The 24,595-nt window shown below is 33.3% G+C and overlaps 1 protein-coding gene across 9 annotated transcripts in view; it reads right to left on the bottom strand.

Annotated features, from left to right (window-relative positions):
• The window catches only part of LOC148603554 (uncharacterized), a 79,017-nt gene extending 55,315 nt beyond the window's left edge, over nt 1–23,702 (bottom strand). For 8 of the 9 annotated variants that reach the window (XM_088553891.1, XM_088553896.1, XM_088553897.1 and 5 more), the window contains exons 1-23: nt 23,541–23,702; nt 22,640–22,662; nt 21,962–22,063; nt 18,410–18,491; nt 17,549–17,670; nt 17,002–17,097; nt 15,671–15,865; nt 14,740–14,772; nt 13,108–13,650; nt 12,471–12,577; nt 11,642–11,792; nt 10,723–10,957; nt 10,000–10,348; nt 9,416–9,725; nt 8,277–8,447; nt 7,186–7,429; nt 6,508–6,891; nt 5,421–5,668; nt 4,626–4,810; nt 3,781–4,174; nt 3,140–3,265; nt 2,550–2,724; nt 353–1,602 (exon numbers count right to left, since the gene is read on the bottom strand). In XM_088553891.1, coding sequence (XP_088410017.1) covers nt 353–1,602; nt 2,550–2,724; nt 3,140–3,265; nt 3,781–4,174; nt 4,626–4,810; nt 5,421–5,668; nt 6,508–6,891; nt 7,186–7,429; nt 8,277–8,447; nt 9,416–9,725; nt 10,000–10,348; nt 10,723–10,957; nt 11,642–11,792; nt 12,471–12,577; nt 13,108–13,650; nt 14,740–14,772; nt 15,671–15,865; nt 17,002–17,097; nt 17,549–17,670; nt 18,410–18,491; nt 21,962–22,063; nt 22,640–22,662; nt 23,541–23,602 — 5,587 coding nt within the window. In that variant the 5' untranslated portion in view covers nt 23,603–23,702. The remainder of the gene's footprint in view (nt 1–352; nt 1,603–2,549; nt 2,725–3,139; nt 3,266–3,780; nt 4,175–4,625; nt 4,811–5,420; nt 5,669–6,507; nt 6,892–7,185; nt 7,430–8,276; nt 8,448–9,415; nt 9,726–9,999; nt 10,349–10,722; nt 10,958–11,641; nt 11,793–12,470; nt 12,578–13,107; nt 13,651–14,739; nt 14,773–15,670; nt 15,866–17,001; nt 17,098–17,548; nt 17,671–18,409; nt 18,492–21,961; nt 22,064–22,639; nt 22,663–23,540) is intronic. The other variant, XM_088553893.1, reaches the window with a different exon arrangement.
• Nucleotides 23,703–24,595: the final 893 nt, after the last annotated feature.

Here is a 24,595-nt window from a genome sequence, read left to right as displayed (position 1 = left end):
CTTATATACTTATAATTACAAATGGAAAACGTGATCAGATTTGTTCATTATCAACACTTTTTCAAGGTTCTTAACAATTTAAACAAACTGGTACTTTATCAGTGAGCAACTTTGTAAATTAGAGGCAAATAAAAAGGTACACTTATTATACATTGAAATGATTAAAACACTGATTTTTTTTGTGGGTGAAAAAGTTCAAAATGACAAATGAGGACTAACCAAACATTTCTCTGGAAATTAAAAATTAAAAAAAAAAAAAGAAGGAACTGTTCATCATCAGGAAAAATCAAGAAAAATAGTAAACCCAGGAGTTGCTTGACAAACTGCTTCAGGTACAGAAAGATATACTTACCACAATCGCAATCATATCGCACTTCATAGTCATAACAATCTTGTTCATTTTCTTGTTGAGTCTTGAAACAACTTAATCCCTCCTTCAAGTCACATGTCACTTTTTGACCCGAGTCAGCTGACATAATTGATGTGCCAACAACACGACACTGAATTGCAGTCAACATATGACTGTCACAAAATACATATTTCTTTCGAAGTTCAGAAATCGTTTCAATGTCACCGCTGTTGGTTAGAGATGGATGGGAGGCACTCATCCAGCCTGTCCATCCATTTGTCAAGCATTTAGGAGGGAATGTTGGAGGACCTGTATGTCCGTCACCATTTTGTGGTGTGTGTTTAGGGGGAACCTGTGTGGTGACCACACCTGGACTATTAGTTGAACCAGTACCAGTAATACTTCCTGTCACATGACCTGGGGTTAAAGTTGAACGAAGATCAGGTGCATTTGTAGTAGTAGGGCCTTCTCCATTTTGTTTAGGAGGTGTTTTTGTTGTGACTTTGCCTGGTACAGCAGTAGATCCAGTACCAGTAATACTTGCAGTGCTGCCTTTAACTGGAGCCTGTGTTGAGCCAAGACTAGGACCTTGAGTTGAGCCACCCTGAGTTTCTTTCGGAGGGAACTGTGTTGTACCTAAGTCAGGTACATCAGTAGAAGCTACACCAGTAATACTTCCAGTACTACCTAGAACAGGTGCTTGAGTTGGCCCCAAACTAGGATTAGGAGTTGAGTTATCCCCATTCTGTTTGCTAGGTGCTTTTGTTGTGACTTGGCCTGGTGAAGAGGTGGATCCAATACCAGTAAAACTAGTAGTATTTGTACGAATTGGGGCCTGAGTAGTACCAAGACTAGGGCTAGGAGTTGAGCTATCCCCATTCTGTTTGCTAGGTGCTTTTGTTGTGACTTGGCCTGGTGAAGAGGTGGATCCAATACCAGTAAAACTAGTAGTATTTGTACGAATTGGGGCCTGAGTAGTACCAAGACTAGGGCTAGGAGTTGAGCTATCCCCATTCTGTTTGCCTGGTGCTTTTGTTGTGACTTGGCCTGGTGAAGAAGTGGATCCAATACCAGTAAAAGTCATGGTACTTCCTTTAAATGGTTCCTGGGTTATTCCAATGCTTGGAGACATGGTAGATCCAGCTTGACTATGAGATGGTGAAAATGTCATTATGACTTTTGGACTCAATGTGCTGACAGGTGGTGTTGTACTACAGTAACCATTTCTCATAATTTTTCCATTGTCACAGTAACTGCAAATGAAATCATAATTAGTATTGTTCAGCTTTGGGCAAACTTTATTCAATTTTTTACCATAATGCCTTTATATAAAAGTCATGTTGCTGAAGTTATTTCTTCTCATTTACAATTCCAGAACTAACTTTTCATTTCAATTCAATTGCTTATTTACAAGAAAACATGATAATTGTTTTTGGTGACATGTTTAGGCAGTGTTGAAATAGTTCTAAGCATGATAAATTGGTAATTTAACTGTGAAGTGTTTCAAGGACTAATATACAAGGGATACCTGTAGCAACACTCTACTTACTCAGTCTGGACATGATACAAATATAACATACATGATTTTACAAACCAAACCAAAAAGCCGAAACTCACAAAATCAGAAGTGAACATACAGTAAAATCTAGATTTGAAACAGCAGAACTCAGCTTTAAAGTGGAAGGAAATCAAATCTGATTAAAAGTCTTGATTTTATGTTGGTTTGTAGTTGATGACGTGTTCCTAAGGCAATATTACATTGGAATATATATTAACATTATTTTTATATGGTTTTATAGTTGTTTTGTTGTAGTAGATCTGCAATATTTTAGTTGGTATTTTGTTATTGTTATTTTTGCTATGAGGTTGTAATTGTTCCTATATAAAACTATTGTCATTTTTGCTATTTTACTTTTTGTAATTCTTGCTATTGCACCATAAATTCTGCTTAGTAATAAGAGACAGGTGTAATCATGAACTTATAAGCGAGAGAGGTCTCTTTGAAAGATATGTCACACATCATAAGTTTATTGACATATACTTGTCTGTGGGTCGAGTTGTCCCATATGTCAAACCTATGTATCAGCACCATATAAATAGCAACTAATCACTTCTGAAATCAGACTCTCAGTGATTCTAAGGTCAAAGGTTAAATTTGTATAGATTACCATTATGTTTGTCCTCTATAAAAAAAACTTACCAGATTTCACATGTCTTATCACAAATGGTCTCATCAAGAATAGGCTCATTTTGACGATAGTTCCTTCCATTAATAACACAAGCGGTGTTGTTACAGAAAGCTTCTGGTATACATTTGATTGGCTGAATTGTTCCATCATAGACCATTCCTTCTGGGCAAGGTTTGAGATCACATCCTGAAATTTTATATAAGAATAAAATAGTATATCACTAACTAGGTAGTTTGATTTTAATAAATAGTACTGACTGAAGTTTGAGAATGTTCCTAAGTCCTCATGATGGAAGCATCAAAGAAGATGTAAGCAAATTACTGACCCACAAACTGGAACTCTGGAAGTTTTTTTTTAAAAACAAACACAGTATTTCTATGGTTTACAAATCAACATTATCTTTTGAAAGAGAATGAAAAATATTCTAGAACTAAAAAACTCTGTAGGTAGTAAGTTCAATTTCTAATGATCAAGACAAACTAAGACAGGCAACGAAATAAATCTAGAAATTTTCTAACTTCAATTTCTTGAAATCCAGATAATTCAACCACATTTCACATTATCCCTTTGAGTTCAAGCTACCTTAGTTTGACTGCATTACCTTCAAAGCACATTTCTTCTTTGCAGTCTTTGATGGTTTGTTCATAGACAAGTCTATTATCACATGTTTTCTTTGGACACACAGAAATACATGGATTGTACTTCTGACAGGTTTCACATTGGATGGCTGAAAAAAAAATGAAAATCAGCAAAAAAATTTTCATTGTAATCTGATAAGAATAGTAATGCCTATTTTTGCCTGAATCTAAGAATGATTATTAAAAGTTGTTCATCAGTACCAATTTACCTATCAAAGTATCATGGAGAAGTTTGGAAGTTCATATTTTTGTTATTTTCTTTATAGTGTAATGAGTCCAGAAAACAAAACTGGCAGGAATTACTTTCAAATATAATTCAGCTAAAGTGTTTTAATTTATTTCATTACTTTTCGAACCTAATATACAACTCTCATAGGCAAGATTTTACATGTAGTAGAAAAAGTTGACAAAAATTCATCACTTTGTTTTTTTTCTTTTATTTGATTCTCAGATGAACTTGTACTAATTATACTATAAATAAACCCAAGATTAGTTATATTTTTCTGTCTAAATACTTTCAAAAAATCTCAAAAAGTTAGTCCTAGAAAACATGAAAAGTTTGAAGTTCAAAACAGTTTAAGACTGTAGTACAGTATTAACATACCACAGAACTCATCAGTTCTCCATAGAATGGGTACTCCAGCAAGGGCACACTCATGGGCATAGGCAGCAACAGCTGTGCACAAACACTCACAATCACCACCAAGATCACAAGCACAGGCGTCAAAAACACACTGCTCCAAATATTTCTGGTATGGCACATGGCGATGGCAAGGTTTAAACAGGTCTGATGAAATTATTCCACATTTTCTTTGTGCCCATGGTTTCCTATGGGGTGCCTTTTCACACGTATCAGTTACATTGTTTGGTGGGCCACAATAATCATGAAGTTTCCAACTGTCACCAAATTTCTCGGCCTTGATTGCAGGTGGGCCTCCTTGTGGAGTGGTGAAGTCATTGTTTTGGTCACCATCAAAGTTTCCACACAAACCTTCAACCTTTTAAAATAATATGATAATATTGATCCATGATGTGAATTTCATAATACGACATTCACTTTCAATATTGTAAAAACTACATGTATATTCTTTCCCACTACAATATTTGGTTTTCTTAATGCTACTGTCAGTATACAGGCAAGATTTTTTTTAGGAAGGGAGATCCTTTGTGAATTAATTAAGATCTTTTGATTAAAAGTTATTTTTCATAAAGTATCTTGGTATTTGAAGACATTTTCTTACAAGAGAGATAACTATCACAGCAACTGTGTCACAGGAGAACATGAACCATAGCATGCCGACTTCTACCAAAAAATTATCAATATCCCTCAGAGCATTGTTGAGTTATTGTGCGATATCTGGATGTACAGACAGACAGACAGAGAGTAGTATTCTATACTATGTCCATCATAAGACCAATGTACATTATAAAGGAGAAGGAAAGCCATACCTTTCCTTTGTGCTCTGTCCTCAGTTTGATGTAAACTCTAGTTCCTTTGTCCCAAACCAGTGTAACTCCGCTTGGTGTGGTCACCATGATGGATTCACCAACTTCCGAAACGTTGAATGGTGAACCAGACTCTATAGAAATTGGTTTTCCTCTTACCAGTTGGATTCTGTAAAATCCCTTTGTTCCTGCAAGTTTTGATAAAAAAAGTTTTTAAATTTCATTGAACTTTTTAAAGGGAAAAATCCAAAACATGAATATTTTTTTCTCAATACAAGTAGATTCTTAACTTCATTTTAAACTTATTCACAAGCTTGACCATAAATTTGTTATACTGAGACATTGGACATTAAATCTGAAAACAGTATGAATACTGTATACTGTAAACATATAAATTTTTGTTGAGTATTTTTTTCAATATTTTCAAGTTAGACAGAAAACCATGAAAAATTGTACCTGTGAAAAAGATTTTTTACACTATACAACATTAACACTATTTTAAAACCACGAAAATTTATACCCCAAAAACGTTCACTTAAAAGAGATTCCAAAAATAAACAATCAAGAAAATTATCAGGCCTAAAGTATTAATTACGGGACAAATTTGACTTGTTCTTTTAAAATATGAACTAAATATATGACTTATCACATATGTACCTTCTTTCTTACTATTCAAACTTTTAATTAGAGATTTAGTGTATCTAAAAAATATGTTTTTTTTTTTTTTCAATTTCTTAACCAATCTGCCAGTCAATTTTTTATACCAGTACATTTCCATGCTCATTAATGAAAACAGACCTGGTTCCCCAATGCTGAAGCTGATTGACTTGGTACAAGTCACCCCACTGGTTCCACATGGTACATTGTTTTCTGTGATAAGGAACTTCTTTGAATTGGAATCAGTAGATTTTGCAAGAACATAATCACAATTTCCCTGGAATTTGTATTCTCTACCATCGAAAGTGTGGTAGTGAGAGTCTCCAACAGCGCTACAGATGGCAGGACATTCCTTGTTGGTGCAGTCCCATCTCTGGCCTTTACATGTGCTAAAAAATGAAGTTTTATGTGATAAATGTTGTTGTGCTGGTGTTTTAAAGCTTTATTTCTTTAATAAATATTTATCCACAGGAAAACTTATATAGATTGTGATAGACATATCCAACCTTTCAATGGGTAAAAATACATTATACTTGCAAATCTTTATAATTTTATAACTTGTAATAATACCCTTACTAGATAAACACTTTATTTGCAAGTTTAGTTTATGTTTCAAAAGAACATTGTCCAGTAAAGAAAACAGAAGTTGTTGAGAAAATGCACTGTTTGATGTTGTTCACTGTTCACTGTGATTTAAATGGAAGGAAGTTTTATGAACTTAAGGTTTTTGGTGCACAGGAACAATTTTACAATAGGAGATATTTTGAAAAGTGAACAGCAAACTATCACATATGTACAACATTGAAATCTCTTTAATATCAGAGTCTTAAAATTTAAATATTAAACTGTTCGAATTATTCAAATATGATTATCAATTGCTTACAGAGAAAGATTCAATATGTGTAAAGGAATAATAAGTTTTTACACAGACACCTTGCACAATCAACGCAAAATTTTGTTTTATTTTTAACATTACTGAGAAAATCAGTTTAATTCACTGGAAGCCAAATTTAATTTTGATAGAAAAACAGGTAAAATTTGAACTACTTAATTTCTGATTATCTTTGAACAAGACAAAGTGATGCCTCCACTCCAGCTAGACACAATCGTTAAATTCAAACACATTATGCAAGTTGCTGTGTTTTCAAATGGAAAATTCGAAGATTTAAAATATGCCCCACACTTATATTTGGAGGAACATAAAAAATGTCCTTAAATAAATGGTTACCATTGATTGCAGTCCATGTCAATTTTATCTCCTTCGAAATATGCTTGGCCGCCATGGTAACAAGGACATTTTGACTGCAGAACACACTGTTTACCCTCTAAAACATATCCGTCTTTGCATTTACATCCTTTTGTGCATTCAGTTGGTGCTGGACAACTTGGAGCAGGACCATGCATGTTTTGGCAGGTTAATGGACAGTCAGACATGCACGGAGTGTACTCTTGGAAAAGCTTTTCATCACAGATATCTTTGATGTTGTCCAAATATGGGTTTTTTGTGGTACGAGGTGGAGTGACTGTGGTATTACCCTTGCCACTGACCTCGACTGTTACTGCCTTGATGGTTGGAATGACTGTACACTCCCAACGAGCATTTCTACAAGTGCTATTAAAACAAAACAGAAATTTTATTTAGCTAAAACTTTTTTTATGGTTAAATAGAGATTGTAAGGCAAAATTAAAATAATTTCTTGGTTGTACGGTCGTTTTACTTTTCAGGTATTTTTATTGCCCTTATCAAGTTCAGCACACTTGTTAAATCTTCGCCACTTGTGATCATATTTTGGTTATTCACACTTTCCAATAAATCATCCTATTATTCTTTATGACTTAAAAAAATATAACTAAAATTAAATCACAATACTTAATTTGATTTCAGTCATTGAAAATAAAAGCATACCAGATTTTGTCTTCCATCTTGGTAAGGAAGCCAGCAGGGTACTCATTACCTCCAAAAGTACATGGGCATTCCTTAATGGGGATACACTCCCCTTCATCATTGAGGGTTTGGTTAGCAGGGCAGCCACATCCTTCAGCACATTCCTTAGATTGTACACAGTCAGGGTCAAGAGCAATGTTACTACAGGTGCGCACACACTCATTAGGGCATACCTGGTATACCTGTCCACCATTACATGGAATTTCTATTCAAGAAAACAATGATAATGTAAAGAAATTTAGATGTTTCACTAATACATTAATTATCACCACGTTTTGTGCAAAATTGAAATTAAAACTATCAGTCTATTGCCAGACTGAAAAAAATTCACAGACTTTTCAGCACATTTGGTACTTGTTCAACTTGGCAACTGTTGAAATTTCTTTAAATAAAGCCTAGTTTCTTGTGATATCGGACAGCACCCAAAATCACCAACAATGTATGTCCTATCTATATAAATCACTAACAATGTATGTCCTATCTATATAAAGCAATATACTAAATCCATCCATAAAGGACCTGATTATTTTAGTGACAAAAGTTTTTTTCTATCATTCCATATAGTGAAAAATGAGTAATACCAACATAACATAAAGTTGATTTTGGAGATCACCCGAATTTGCTTACAATGTATACCGGTAACCCATCTATATAAACCCACATACCAAATTGGAAATCAATCCATCCATTGGAAGCTGAGATAATTGCAGTAAAATTTAAACAGATAGACGGATAGCATGATGTAAGGACAGACAAAGTTTTTCCCATCCAACCACTCATTGAGTGGGAGTATACTTATAAAATAAAGAATATAAAATTGTTAAAATACATAACAAGGGTTTCATCTCCTAAAGCATCTCATAAAGTAGATATCCCCATTGATACAGATCCCTCGATGTGTGAACAAATCTTTCACCAATATGAAGTAATGATATCACTTTCAATACCAAACTAGACAGACTCCTGCCAGTTTAGACAGGTTTTACAATATTTTACAGTAAGACTATAAATGCCTTAATTTCATCTCTCTCTTTATTCAGTAATTCACTTACGGCATTCTGGGATGTGGTTACGCCATAGGACATTGATACCATTAGCAGCACACTGTTTTGCATACTCTCCAATCATTGGACACAAACAATCTCTAAGATTTTCTGTGCAGGCACACATGTCATACTCACAATCTTTTTGGAAATTCGAAACATCTACGACACTATGACAAGCTAGAATAAAATAAACAAAAAATTTCAGGATTATTTAAGCACGAGTTTTTGTTTTCATTTAAATAGATGAGTAACATAATTTCAAATGTTAACAGCACATAAGAGAGCTGAACTGCATTCCAATGTTCCCCAACTTTATAAACAAAGGGAAATAACTCTTCAAAAAAAGCATTTGAATTTGAAAGTCTATCAACAGACATTTTCTTTATCAAATTCAGTAGTAAATGAAGTTCCTGTGAGTTATTACAGTATGAGATAGGTGTGTCAACAATATCTATATACCAAAACTGCAGTGGGGAAATACATTTTTTTTATGAATCACTGTAGAAACGTCAAATCCACAGAAATTTAAAATACTTCAGTGGTAAGTTTTACTAAGGAACATTATTGATGTAATGCCTACAACTGCTTCGTGTACAGAATGATAGGAAACCTAAGGATCATTAAGACCTTTTGTACCTTGGACCCATTGAAGGACCTGATGTTTTCTTTTCTGTAAAAGTACAGATAGACAGAAGGGAAAAAGAAGGGATATGATGGATCGCAACAACAAAACCAGCTTATAACCTAAAATCCAGATAAGGTGAAATGTAACAAATGCACTAGGGTATAACTTTTGTAAAAAAAAAATTATTACTTTCAGAGAACATCAAAAGGTCTTTAACAAGTGTATAAGCTCTGAAGGGCACCAACTACAAAAGTAATAAAATCCATGGTAACAGAATGATGACCATTCTTAAAAATGAAAATAAAAGGTAATGTAACAACACAAAGTCACATTAATGACCAATATTAAGAACTGATAAAAGAAAGGGTGATAAAATTATCTGTAAAACAGACCAAAGGATGATAAAAACTGACTTAATATTGATCAGTCTCTGCTTTGCAATAAAGAAGGCCCACACTAAGGGATGTCGCCTTACTCAGATACATAATTTGGTTTGATGTTTCCACTCAATTTTATATACCTTTGAAGAAGTCTTTCTGCAAGTAACCACAATACTGTTGAGCCTGTGGTTTCCTCTGAGCATTAGCCTCACAGGCATCAGTTATCTCCCCGGGTTTCATGTCGGCACACTGTGGATTCACCTTCATTCTATTTCCAAAAGAGTTGACATCAGTTTCAATGTCACCCTCTAATGTCTTAAAATCATTCTTCTGGTTGCTATCATAGGTACCACAAAGTCCTTGTGTCTTGTTGAAGAATGCTGAAGGTGCCGTGATGTAAGCCCTGGTTCGTCCATCCCACAGAATAGTTATACCATTAGACAGCTCAGCCTACAAAAAGTCAACGTTTCTCTCACCATGAACTCTGACAAACATATGGCACTGAATATCAGAAAGATTTCAGGACCTAACAATTAGTAGAACATCAACATGATCAATGGAAGCAGAGTTTGAAAAAAAAAATATTAGAAATTTAATTTGTGGTGTAACTGACCAGAACACCATTTAAAAATATAAGAAAAAAGCATTACTTCCATTACATATTTTTATAGAATTTGCAATTCAATACCAACATAATTTGCTACAGTACATAAATTGAATTTACCTTCATGAAAAGTGAAGAAACCATGTAAATCTTGATGCCATTGCCCTGGTATGGGAGTTTGTGAATTTCAACATTGTCGATGAACAATTGGTGATTGTGGTCAAGTTTGATCACATGACCAGGAAGACTGACTGATACAGACTTAGTACATGAAGCCTGTCCATGGCCACATTTAATGTTCTCTACAGCAATGTTGAAATTGCTATCCTTCATCAGATAATATGTACAAATACCCATGAAATTGTAGCGTTTTCCGTCGAAAGTCATGTAGTGGGGGTCTCCTGTAGCTGAACAGGTCGCCTCACATTTCTTCTGTGTACATTGCCAAATACCTCCAGAGGTGCATTTACTGTAATAATTTGAAATCATGAAAACAAAAATTCATTAATAAAAGGAGATTGTTTACCATTCTTAGCTAATTTAAGACCCAAATAAATGCCAGATTTCTTTAATGGTGGAGCATACAATTTTCCATGACTAAAAACTTTTTCCTGGGATTTATAGGCTAGTGCTCTGCCCTATTAAGTATTACACATGGAAATGGAGCCTACTTCCATGAAAACAAAATATTTGTTTAAATTCATCCATATTTTCTTAGGTTACCATTGTATACTAAGTGTGGATAGAAGGATATTGGTATACTAAGGAATGAAATTTTGTAAACAGATTTTTTTTTATTTGTCTCAATTGTCCAGAGATAGTTTGTTGGCTTTCTCAACCTACCAAGAGTTACAATCTTTAGGAATAACCTGGCCAGCATGGTATTCAGTCCCATCTGGTTTTGTGCATGGACACTGGTCAGCCATGATACATTTACCGGCATTGAGAACCATACCATGTGGACAGAAGCATCCATCAACACAGCTTGTGTCTTGGCAGGTGGTTCCAACAGATGTACAGGTCTTTTGACAGGAACTTCCACACTCCATATGGACAAGGTTGTTTGGACAGCTGACAGCTAAAAAAGGGGTAATTTTTACTTGAGTTCTACAATTTACTAAATAAATATTCATTATATGTAAATTTCAACAACAGAATATTCACCTATATCATTGTTATTTTTAGACATCAAAGTTGTCATACTGATTAAAGGAATAAAACCTCTGCATGGCCAAATAAAATATAACAAAACTTGTCTAAACCAGACACTGTTTGAAGTCCTTTTTACTGCGAAAGTACTACCGGGTATTATTTGTGGGGAACAAATTTTTGTGGTTTTTGTAGGTACACCAAACCACAAAATTTGGTTCCCAACCAAAAGATGATTCCCATTGATTTGTATCCTGAAAACCTCAAAACCAGGAATTTAAGAATCCATGAACTTGTGTTTCTTCTGTAACCTATGAAAATTGGTATCCATGAATTAAAGTATTCTCACAGTACATGTAATCAGTTTACAAAGTATTTTGAACCTTGATGTAAACCAAACACCAGTCTAAACCACACCAATTAAAAAGTCCAAAGGAGGTTCCATGAAATTATATTTCACTGTAGTTATTTGTAACAAATTTTGTCATCCAGCATTCATACTAGGGTTCAAGCAAATTTGATCTCAGCTGAAATATAAGCTAAATCAAAAGTAATTAAATGGTAAATGCTCATTTAAAAGTTTTAGAAGAAAATCACACTTTTGAAAACTTACGACAAAGTTGATTTGATCTCCAGTTGAGTACAATGCCAGCATCTAAGCAAGCACGTCCATAGGCTTCAAGTCCACTACAGGAACACTTGGCTAGATCTCCACCACAACAATCAGACTTGCATGCCTCCTTGTATGGAGTTGGATCAATGGTCTAAATATTAGAGGTAAAAAATATTACTTCAAATATATTTTCTTGATGAAATTATTGAACAAGACCTGTATAACAGAATAATTTCAGTATTGGTTGTTACGTTGAATTTGAGTGGCTGAATGTTTTAATTTATTCTTTGATTAACAGTTATTTTGTATGTATTTTTATGATGTAATAATATAGTCCTCTTATTTGAATCTCTTCAAAATTGCAAGTATTTTTACAAGTTAGAAATTATAAGGAAGAAAAGCTGTTTTTGAGGAGCTTACAAGTGTATGATCTCACAAACTTACTCCTAACTTTTACAAGAAGCCCTTTTGGCATTGTGAGTTATGAACTTCTCCCAATAAGTTTTACATTACAAATATCTACTTCTTTTGTACTACCCCAAGCACTAAATAACAGATGCTTAAGTTACCCATGGTCTTGGAAACTAAATGTACCTTCAAAGGTAGATCTACTGGTGGTACATTTATTTTCGATGTTCCATAAGCTTATAATAGGCATACAGATATACTACTGGATATGTTTTACGTAGTGTAAATTATATTTTCCAGAAAACATTTATGAAACATAGAAAAAGGTTACCATATCTAATCACTAATGATAAAAACATAAATGTACAATAAAAACGATAAAAACAATACAAAGTAAATAACCTATAATAAGCTAACTTACACCATGACAAGGTTTAAATGTTGGGTCCATAATTTTATTGCACACATTGTTAGCATCTGTTTCCTGAGCACCAGTGCAGGTCTTCTGTGGAGAGTCAGGGCATACAGCTGAAATAGATACATGAAAATGAAGTCTTTAAAGAAATGACTTTTAAAGTATATGTTCAACATCAATATTTTTAATATCTTTCTAAATGCATTTCTTATTTTTACATGTAACCATCAATTTTGACAAAAATATACATGCACAACATTGGCTTGACAAGCTTGGGATGTTGAATTTATGGCCAATTTCAAAGTTGGTTCTCAGGCTTTTCATATACATGTATTATTATTGCAGTTCATTTTGATTCCTCAATATTGAGCTATACTGGGTCATAAAAACACACACAAATATTGGTACCCCAAAAACAATAGCTCTTTCAGTATTAACTTTCTTTGGTTGATTTTATAATCTTCTTCTCTTTTATAATGATACAAAGCTCATTTCCCTCTTTGTCTTCTTTAGAGGAAATATTTATATACAATGTAGATTTAATTGCTAGCAACTAATTGAACATTTTAAGATTACAGTGACTCTGACACCACTGTCATTACGGATATTCATCCACTTCAATACATTGTACATAAATTAATACCTGCATTGATGGCAGATTTCTTCCAAGTAGATGCAAAACTTGAGGCTGATGTGACAACTTTACCAGTGTCTGTTGTAAAATCATCTCCTTTGTTCCCATTGTAAGTACCACACAAACCCTTGATCCCTCCTTTATGGTCACCTGTCACGGACATGAACACTGATTGGCGGCCATCCCATCGAATCATGAAACCTAGAGGGCTTTTCATAACATAGTAACGTCCAAGTCTTGTGAAAGTGTTGCCATCACGTGATGTTGGAATTGTGAGTGGGAATTTATTATAATAAATCACAGGTCCGGTACCTACAACACGGAAATTGACAATATCTTGCCCAATGTAGACGTCAATTTCACGCTTACATTCTGAGTGAGGATCACATTTTTTGTCATTGATAAGATGAACATGGAATGTTCCACTTTTTGCATCTTTAGCTAAGAGGTATTCACATTGCCCTTGGAATGAGTAGACAGTTCCATCAAATGTCCTGTAATGATCCTGACCCCAGGCGGCACACATAGCATCTCTGGTCCTAGTTGGCTGATCTATAAATAGAACAAGGAAGAATGCTATATACTGTGCATAAAATGTACTTCAAAAGTTCTTATCTATTTAGGGCTCGATTTAATAGCTAAACACACTACTTAAATTATGAAGTTTTAAGGTTGTGTCTTTGTTGCCTCAATAAACTTTATAAAAAAATCAAGTAATTATTTCTAGTGTTTCATGCAGATTTGGAAACGGGTAGGTAAATCCATGTAAAAAATGGACACTAGCATGTTAGAGGCAAATTTTGAATGCACATCATGCAAGCATTAAGTTAACAGAATATAAAACCTCTGAATCAAAACAGGCAGAGTGACCACACACTCCAAAATTTGTCTGTATATAAAACTACTTCTCTGATGCTTTCGTTACTATAAAATTTGAATACAAAAATATTTCAAAAAGAAACAATCATGTATCCCCAAGATATACTTCAGGATAGCCATTACATATACAATGTATTGTGATAGAATTATAATTTGTTTTTAGTTTAGATATATTTAAAGCAAAGCTAGTGAAACTTTCACAGATCCTGGTAAAAGCCAGAAGATGAAAGGTACAGAAAAGAAGATTTCTTAATAAACACACTGAAGAGAAGGAAAAAATATGAGGTAAAAGGTGTCTTGCAAGTAAAAAAAGCAATAAAATAAAAAGTAAGTTGTGTATGAAAAAAGCCGAGAAAGTTATGCCACCCAAAACTGCATTTGCATTAGTAAAAAATTCAGAAACTGAAGTTATAAGGCTAGTTCTAAAATCCACCTTTATCTAGAGAAGATCAAATTGGTGGCCAAGAATGGTAAACGATATATACACCATAATCAATCTTGAACTATACTGGTATATGTACATGTATATAATGATCCAAAAACATTGTACTTAAGTTTGATAAAAATAAATTCTCACAGTTCTCTAGATATCATCTCAAAACAAAACAAAAATGTGACAGACAGGTGGACTAATGAACAGATAAGTTGCCGTCACTATTTATCTTTTTTAACTTGAAAGTATAAAAAGCTTAGGCAAAGTATAAGAGCAGATTAAAGTAAGGCTGTTTCTTGAAGCAGAGAACAAAACATCAGTATCATTACTTGAATTTTTTCCTGGTATCAAAATTGATCCAACTGAAATAAAATTGTTATAAGTTACAACTGTCATTAGATGTTACCATTCAAATGTATAGTACAAAGAGGTATGTTAGGTTCATATCAAATGTGGCCCTGAAAATATACTTAGACCATGTAGACAAATCAGTATAGATATTGCATATTGCATAATTTTGCGTGCTTACTTTGTCACAAACCTCTTTCCCAGTTTAATGACACATAGCGTGGAAACCTTAGTGCACAATATGGCCAAAATGTGTAAATTCTGCCAAATTCCAGAAAAAAAAAGCTTGATTTCATTTCATTTTCTTGCAGCAGATTTTGGCAAAATGCGTCAATAATTCAAAATATTCAAACCATGAAAGCCTATTGCAACCCATACGTCCAGATGAAGAAAAAAAACACCTGCAAAGATCCTTTCATAAGACAATAATGACAGTTACATAGAAATGATACTTTGTGACACCATTTTGATAATTAAATGTTGTAACAGTTATAAATCTCTTTGGTCTCCGGTTAGACACCTTTTAAACACAAAAATATACCAATAAGTCTTTTCAGCTAAAATTATCATCAAATAACAGGGCCAGAAACTGCTATTAACAAGTTTATACACCCCTTTGTAATAAAAAGAATAATGTGCACAAGACATGCCATTTAGTAAATTAAACTCCCACTTCATAAAACAAAATACAAAACTGAATTACAACGATTTAATAAATGTACATGTACATACACAAACACTGTATGTACATAAGAGTCTAAGACTATGAGTACACATATTTTGTTGGTCATCTTGAATTTTGCCAAAAATAATTGCAGTGTGAAGCAAAAATAACACTATTGTAATGGACATAAGTCAGGAATTAACTTGTCAACTTAAATGTAAAGGGACAAAATTACGTGATCACCTTACCTGGAATACAGTTTGGTATAGTGGACCTAGCGGGGGACCATGTTCCATCGGCTGCACATGTATATTTATCAGATGGTTGGTATTCAAATCTGAACCCTGGCTGACATGTGACTGTACATTCTTTTACAGATGCTCCCTGGTGGCACTGTATGCTGCCACCTTGTGGAGACACAGGGTCTTCACATAATGCTGCCGCTGTTTGGGGAAATAAGATTTAGGATTCAGTTTCAAAATAAAAAATAGACAAGACCTTTCCTTCAAAACTTGGAATTTCCAGTGACATATAATACACAGAGATAAGAAACTTATTAATTAACCAGTTTAACGATAAAATTATCATGCAGCAGAGAATGAGATTCCCTGACCTTTCCACTTGTTTATTGAATTACATGTACTTTTTCCCCTTTGAATGAAATAATATGAAATAAGTGTAGCAGACACCCAGAAGATGTAAAAATGTGAAACTGAATATTTTATTTAATTATCAAATGAAAAAAAAAGTTGTGATAGTGAAAATTATGAATTTAATTTTGAATTATTTAATTTTCATAATAAATCAGAGGTAGATAACTTGTTTTTTAATACTTCTTTTTTGTTTGTTTTGGTAGAAAGAAAAATGTGGCATGAGCATGAAGATAAGATATCGCAGAATGGGAAACTAAAATTTCAATATTCACATACTTTAATAGTTAAGACCATTAAAGTCAAGTTGTTATTGTTGATTAAGTAAGTATGAGATCTTGTTCCCTGCTGCATGTTAATATGTTAGTTGCAAATCTCCTGTATATTTATGTCTGAAATTTCCAAGCATTATTCTAATGGAAGCAAAATGAAAAATATTATGAAATACAAAATGTACTTCTAAATTAGCAATTGTAATACAGGTAACTGGTTATCACATTCACTAAGTTACATATACATTGTTCATGTACATGTAAATATAGCTTTTTTAAATCCTTTGAATATTTAAACATAACAAATGTAACAATTGTTTTTTTTCTGACACATAAACAGGTTAACATGTGGAAATAAAGAGATGTATAAGGCTTGACTAGTTTAGTAATACTTTACATGTAGCTCAGTTGGTAGACTAAAATTAAATTTGCCCTAATTACCAAACCAGGGTTCAAAGGATTGATCCAAGATCATATGTATCGTAAATCTTGTGTAGTACATCAATCTACAGTGTACCATTAGAATACTGCTTTAGGTATTACATGTATATCGAAGGTGCAGGAGATATCTTTGATGACAGTTAAAACAAAAAATATCCCCCAGTGTTGAAACCTTTTTTAAGGAATTATTACTATTAGAAACCAAACAGTTCATACCTATTTCACATTTTGCACCTTTCCATCCGGCCGTACATGCACAAGTGTCTGGTAATACACATGCACCATGATGTTGACATGGCGGATCACAAATAGCTGTGATAAAAAAACGTACGTAAAATTAAATATTACATTATTACAAAATTTACATGCTCATATCACCTGCAATCAAAAGTCAGGCAGATGATCCACCCATTTTTTTTTTACTTTTTCAGTCACATGCGGATGATATTTTATCAATAAATTGAGTACAGGAATCAAAATAGGCAGTATGATAAACCTATAGTATGACTAATAATGCCCCTGCCTGCGTTTGGACTTGAAACTTACATCATAGCTTAGTTTCGTGGTTTAATGGGTATATAAATTTAAATATATAACGACTCAGACAATATTGTCTTCCTAAAATTTTGTTTTGAAAAATCCGCCAAATTTTAAAATCCAAACTCAAGTTCAGGCTTTTCCGGATTTTATATATGCAATTTGTCCTTTTTCTCCTTCGTCCCTTCATCCTAGTAGAGCCATTATGTTTTCATTAGCAACTTACGAAAAACTGGTTCAAACTGATTGCCACCGAAAAAATTGCCAGTTTGACTATCACAGTCTTTCTGTTTTGACCTATCACCATCTCGGAACTGGTACCCGGCGTCAGCAGTTGCTATACAGTGACTGAAAAGGGGGTAATTTTTCAGGTTTGTAATAGAAGTAAAATTTTTGACATAACAGTGTCTTTGTGGAAGATTTGAATTATCATATATTGTATGTTTCAAAATTCAAACTTAAATCATAGACTTGTAACTGAATTAAATATTGTCTCTGGTGAAATCGATAAAAATGTAAATGTACCGTATATATATTATTCATAGGAAGTCGAATCAGTTTTAATTATGATTTGTTTTATAGTAATTTGCAAAACTTGAGCATGTAGTGTAGCGTTAAAAAAGTGTTAATTCGTGCGACAAAAACTCAGCAAAACCGGGACAATGTCTTGTAGTCTTGCAGAGACGACGTTCGCGAGGAACCTCGGTTCAAGTCGACGTCTTTGTCAAAAAAATAAAAAGTGAAGATATTTCGAATAAACTGAGCTATATGCATATTCATTCATTCAATTTGCATCATACTATATCACATCATGATATCCAATTAAGTATATCCCACTAGACAACTCCGTTTGTACATTACATCATGAACTAATATATGTATGTAAAAACAAAGTATTTGGTTTCGACATAGCATACTGACAGAGTTTTCGAAAAAACGAAAAAGATATCATAAAAGTGTATTTACTACAGGGGTGTATAGGAAATTCTTCAATGAATTACAATTTTTAAATATTATGAAGTGAGAAAATTCTGAAATTACCCTTGTGGTTTTCAAGGGTTAATTCGGTCACACTGTAGATACTTACTAGAATGGACTACTGTCGCTAAAAGGGTGACATTCTACTTTAGCATTTGCTGGTGCTTGGAGGGGATGACATTTCGATGTTCCTGAAATTAAACTTATATACAATTTAATTATTCCGTCAAATAAAATTCCATTTTTCACGTAATTTGGACCTGTCGACAGTGATATATGATCCCTTCTTCTGAGAATAACAGGCTCCAGCACATATCTAAGTCTATGTAAAGTCTATTTTCGGATAAATACACATTCTTTAAGACGAGACAAAAAATCTTGGATTTACACTAAGTACTATGTTGGATTAAAACCTTCACGTTTTTCACTTTGATGATAAACCCAGTTTCCATTCGCTATCTAAAAGTGTATACTATATTCTTAGCAACGTAAATTTTACATTGTTTAGTTATCGAATTTAAACGAAAGTATTTATTTATCCTCATAAATTAATCAAAGATATGCTCGTAGTACATAAACAACGTAAAATACCAATACGGAAAATCTTGGCACATGTTTTTCCAGTTTTATTTTGTTCCCATCAACTTTGACATCTATTTGGACGTTGTTTTACGCTAATCTAATGTCACCATATTTCAACTTTTAATTGAAGTTAGTTACTTTTAAGTTGTTGTAAGCTATGAATACAATCTAATCAAGACGCCAATAAATTTAACCTATAATGTTAATAAATGTTAGTTGAAAGTGACTTATATATAAAATGAGTGAAAGCATTTGCAGTAAATTCAACTTTACGTAATTATATGGAAAACAGTTTTGAAAACTGCATGCTGCAAACATTGTAAGATCAAAAGACCTCTATTTGTTTGCATGGTGATTCCACAGCTTGAGAAAATAGTCTAAAAAGAAACTATTTGATTTTACGAGGATTAGGGTTAGAAATTTTGTCATAGATTTTCTATTTGCAATTTTACTGTATTTTCTATATTATACTTCCTATTTTTCACATTAATTTATCATGTCCTCGATTTAGTTATTATCGTCCATGGGCGGGTCCGGGGGTGGGGAGAGGGGTCCGGGCCCCCTATCAATTTGCAAAAATGAAAATAGCGTATTTTTGTGTGTAATTGCGGGCAATAAATGTGTTTATTTGGACCCCTGGTCTCCGCTTTTAGATGATTCTGTGGATTCGTCAGTGTAGTCATCCAATACCAAATATGTCAAGCACTCAACCCGCCATCTTAATTTGTCGAATCATTCATCCTATATTTTACCGTAAACTCTGGTAATGACTTATCATTTCAAATTTAACCCTTAAAATTAAATGTTTGTTCTCTATGATATAATACGAATACGATAGCAAAACTTTATTTGAAATCGGTACATCGCACAAAGAGAACATACACTGGATACTTATTACCGTACTGATAAATGTATGAACTTACATACAAGTATATTGCTATTAAACCTTTAAAAAATGAGAAAATATAAATTTTCGGAAGTCACACTAGCACATACCGCTATCTTTCTGAGAATTTTAACGAAAACCGAGTAACATACAGTTTCATGCCAGTCCACCAGTCGATTGCCTCTTTCCCAATTTTCCTCAAAACTCTTTGATACTTGCTTTCTTTTAAAAAAATCTAACTGAGATGTCTGGTTTCTTTTTATTTCTCCTCTATGGAAACTTTACTTCTTTGTTTATTCGATTGGTATATATCATTTTAATCAAACGCAATGAAGTGAATGATCAAAATCGTGCGTCGTTTCTGGAATTCGACTATAGTTGCTAGCTGCTATATCTTTCCCCACAAGGTATGTCGAGTTTAATTTTTTTTTATCAAACAAACGAGGAACCAAAGATAAAAAAGATAAAAAAAAGTTCATCGTTTCAAATATGTGATTAATTTTTATTCATTCGCTTTTATATTGATCTTTATTGTTGACAAATTTCACTCATGATAAAAAAGAAGACATTCCGAGAAGATCGCAGTCCCATTACGTAACTAAGAAGTATGGTAATAAATCCTAAATAAACCTACATTAAATAAATTTATATAAGGCATATTTTAAAATTGAAACTGCTAACAAATTATCTCATTGACGTTAAATACACAAAACAGACAAATTGTCTTCCAATATATTCTTACTCCGAGAAAAGTCGTTCCAAATTGGTCCGATTCTTAACATTAATCTTTAATACAACAAAGAAGTGGTAAAACCAATGTCACACGCCGATTCGTTGTAAAAACCTAGCTAAACAAAACGACAGGTGTCATAACTGCACTTAGTTCACGTACGACGTATGAACATAAGACTTCCTGAAATATGTTCGATTTTTTCAACTATCACGATGTCAGTACACACATGCAACGTGTTTGCAATTTTGCATATGTCAGAATGACTACAGAATGACTCTGTCCGACTTTCATGCTAAGAGTACTATCTGTATATATTCGTACAGGGCAAACAAAAGACCTTTTTACAAATGGTCAACACTAATCAAGTAATATAGACTTTCAAATACGCCGAAGTAAGTACCACATCATTATGCGTTGAAAAAAAAACCTTAGTTGCTAAGTACAACTTTAATGCAATGAGCTGAAAACCATTAAATAACATTGCCATAAATGCTTCTTAGAAAAAAGTGCCTGATTCGCGTTATAGCAATGTTCATGTAATGCGGTACAGCGCTCGAAAAAGGCGATACTTGTAGATAAAGTCGAGCAAAGAATTATCGTGAACTGCACTTCACAATTCAGTCAAAATAAGTTCAGCTGGACGGAATAACAGGGACACGAGTTCATGGGGTTGATCCATAAAATTGTCAATTCTACCAAAATGCTATTTCAACTATCCATGGACAATGTCAGTTTAATAGAATTATTGACTATTTTCTGGATTAATCTCCTGTGGACGGAATCGGCAAAGAGAGAACTCGACATTGCCACCTCTATGAAGAAAGTGATTAACTGTTCCAAAGCATACAGGCTGTAAGTACATTTACACAAAGAGAGTGGATAGCAATGCGATAATGGAAATAAAAATATGACACAGAATTACAAAGACCATTCTCAATTTGATTGACATACTCGGAAACATTCAGACGGGGACCCAAAGATTCTCAAAAGAGGGGCCTCTTGACAGAACTAAGAGGGGCCCCCGGTTCTGTCATGCCTCAGTGATTTCCTATATAAATATTTTTTTTTCGACCTAATCGAGGGGGGGGATGGCCTGCCCCCGTATCCTCCAATAACCTTTAAAGAATTCAATTTGAATTATTCGTCATTTGACTTCGTGTTAAAATTAGATAAAGTATCGAAAATATCGGGAAAATTTGTATACCTTGAAAAAAAAAATTAAAAAATGATTTTAAATCGAAATAGATAACATTTTAAAAGGTCATTCAGATTTCCCGGGTGCGTCATACCTAAAATATGTTTAATATTACTTTTTTGCTTACGTAAGAGTTACTCTGGACGCATGACAAAATTATTATAAATAAAAAAGTTCAAATTATCAAAATGTTGCTACAGCGTCGCCTTGTTGGATTGTGTGGGGGTGAAAATTCTACTGTACATTCAGTTGTTGCATTTCTCACCTTGTTGTGCGTAGGGATCCGGGTTACCACCACCTCCAAACGGATCACCACCTCCTCCACCTCCAAACGGGTCACCACCTCCCCCGCCCCCGAAGGGGTCAACTGAAATATAATACCGATATGATATGGACGTGCATTTTTTATGACGTAGTCACTGCTAAGAATAATCACGAGAATTTTGAACTGTTTTTGTACGTCTAAGTAAATGAATATTTTAGTGTTTCCACTTACATTACAAAGTGTAACTGACAAATGCAAATGCACAGAACAATTAAATAAAAGAAATGTAAAAAAACACTGTCCATAAAACAAACAAGATGTTATTCCTTCATAAAACAACGTCTACATGTTTGATGATAATGATACTAAAAATACAAGAGAGAACTGATCAGTCATGATGAAGCGTGGATTTTCAATGAAAAAAATATTTACATTTTATATCCTTGCCACAGATATTCTTGAGGAAACTTGTAATTAACAAATTTCAGCGATAATTGCCTTTCGATATTTTCGCTACATTTCGTGTGCACGCTGAAATTTACCGACGACCTATTTAAAATAACCTCCGAAACTCCATAGTTAGTACGGATAAAATGTTTGAATTCAACAGACATGGCTATTCATGAATGGTTATGGCAATACAAAATGAAATGATTGTCGTCCTCCATTTATACTTACGTTGTCTTTTCTGTCGTCGTGATCTGAAACATGAAGAAAAAATGTCTTGAAGTCATTTTCTCGGATTTAACAAAAAATCGCAACAAACATCTCTATTTATAATGCACAAATCACTTTGTTTTTATTGTACGTGTTTTATTTTGTGTTTTACAACAGATGTATCTGAGACTTATGACAAAAGGCTGTGATTTTTTTATTTTGGAGAATGGTGTTTCTCAGATACTTTGGAACATTATCTTAAATTTTCATGTCTTATTATTTTATTGAAGAGCAAAACGTTCTGTGTTAGATTATTTTATTTCTAATGATCTGAATGCAGAGATAAGAGATTGATATGGAGCTATTAGTTCACGAAGAGATTCAATCTGGTAATTGTAATAATGCTTATGGCGGGTCAAAACATTGTTATAATGTATCGAATTGAAAGGAAAAAAAAAGCATAAAAACTTATGTGATTCCGTTTTACAATAATATAAACACAATCCAGTTTTGACTTCAGATTACAAAAAGACATGCGCAGACAACGTGCAAATAGACACCAAATCAAATACTACAGCTCCTCATAAAAAATACATAACTTAGAATAAAGTTTAAGCGATGTCAATAAAATCTAACAAGTTGAGAGAAAAAAAACACATGTAGATATCTGCAAAAAATACAATTGCGTAAAAAATAAGACAATTTAGAGACATCAAAATCCAAGAACATGGCTTTTACACGAAAACAAGAAACACATACGAACTACTTACACAAAGTAAACATGTAAAATAAAATTACAAATACGAAATGAAGATTAGGATAAGTGCATTAGAACAAGACATAAATGATAAAGGATAGAAAAAAAAGCACACAAACAAGCATAAAATACTTCAATCATAGAATATCGCTTTATTCAACTTACCGTGATTCTGCTGTGAGTGAACTAAAGACTACAACACTAACAACAAACAGAAATTTGTGCATTCTTTAAAACATCAATATCGAAAACGAAATAATGTAGCTCCCAGTGTAAGTTTCTTTTAATCTCGTGCGTCTGGGAGTAAGTTTCACGCTCCTTTTGGGATTCGTTCGTATTCAGGTCTTTTATATACCATTCGTTGGACCTATGCGCAGACCAATGTTTTCCTAAGGGTTAAAACTAGCTTGGCACGTAATGGGGTGTCTCGGTTAAAATTCTAGATAACGGAACTATAGAGCTTTTGTGGTACTTTGTTCCGATATCTCATATTTGGAAACAGTTTGACAAGCGCTTTTGAAATTAGTATTTTCGGTGCGAAGATAAATGGCGCACGTAAATTAAATGGTAATGAAAGCAGAGATTTTGATTTACTGCATGCGACTTATTTGTTTACATTGATGTGTTTCGTATTGCACGAATTGAATTTAAACTTATCTTAAAGATTTTCCAAAAATCAAACTGTTTCCTTATTGATATATTAAAATGATTTTTAATTGGGGCATAATCTTCTCTTTTTTCGGAATTACGTAAAAATGCCGATAATGCTTTCACATTCATAGTCACGAAGAAACTCGTAACGACACACTTAAAATTTTGCGTTTTTGTTTCCGTTTGCACATATTATAAAGTATATTAATTTTTTTTTAAAATATTTTGTTCCTTTTTAATTAATTTTAATAACATAATTTAAAGTTTGCAAAAAGCACTGGATACCATAACATAAGAATTGTTTTGTGAGGATTATACAGACATGCACTAGCTGGTTGTTTCAATTTCAAAAATTATATCGAAGCCTTCGTCTAAAAAGACTCCAATTCATAACAATATTTCGATTTTATTTAATCCTGTTCAACTAATACTAACATTCACACGAAAGCATATCAGGGGCACAAAAGTATTTTTTAAAGTCGGAAATTCTACTTTTTTAAAATATCGAAATTGTGATTACGGAGGAAAACTTTCGAAAAAAAATAAACTTCGTATTTCCTTAATAAGCT

This window comes from Perna viridis, chromosome 11 (genome assembly GCF_037379345.1).
Source record: "Perna viridis isolate PV_CMFRI_1.1 ecotype Kerala chromosome 11, ASM3737934v1, whole genome shotgun sequence".
NCBI lineage: Eukaryota > Metazoa > Mollusca > Bivalvia > Mytilida > Mytilidae > Perna > Perna viridis.
Note: the sequence above shows the minus strand (reverse complement) of the source record. Positions and strands in the feature narration are given on the sequence as shown.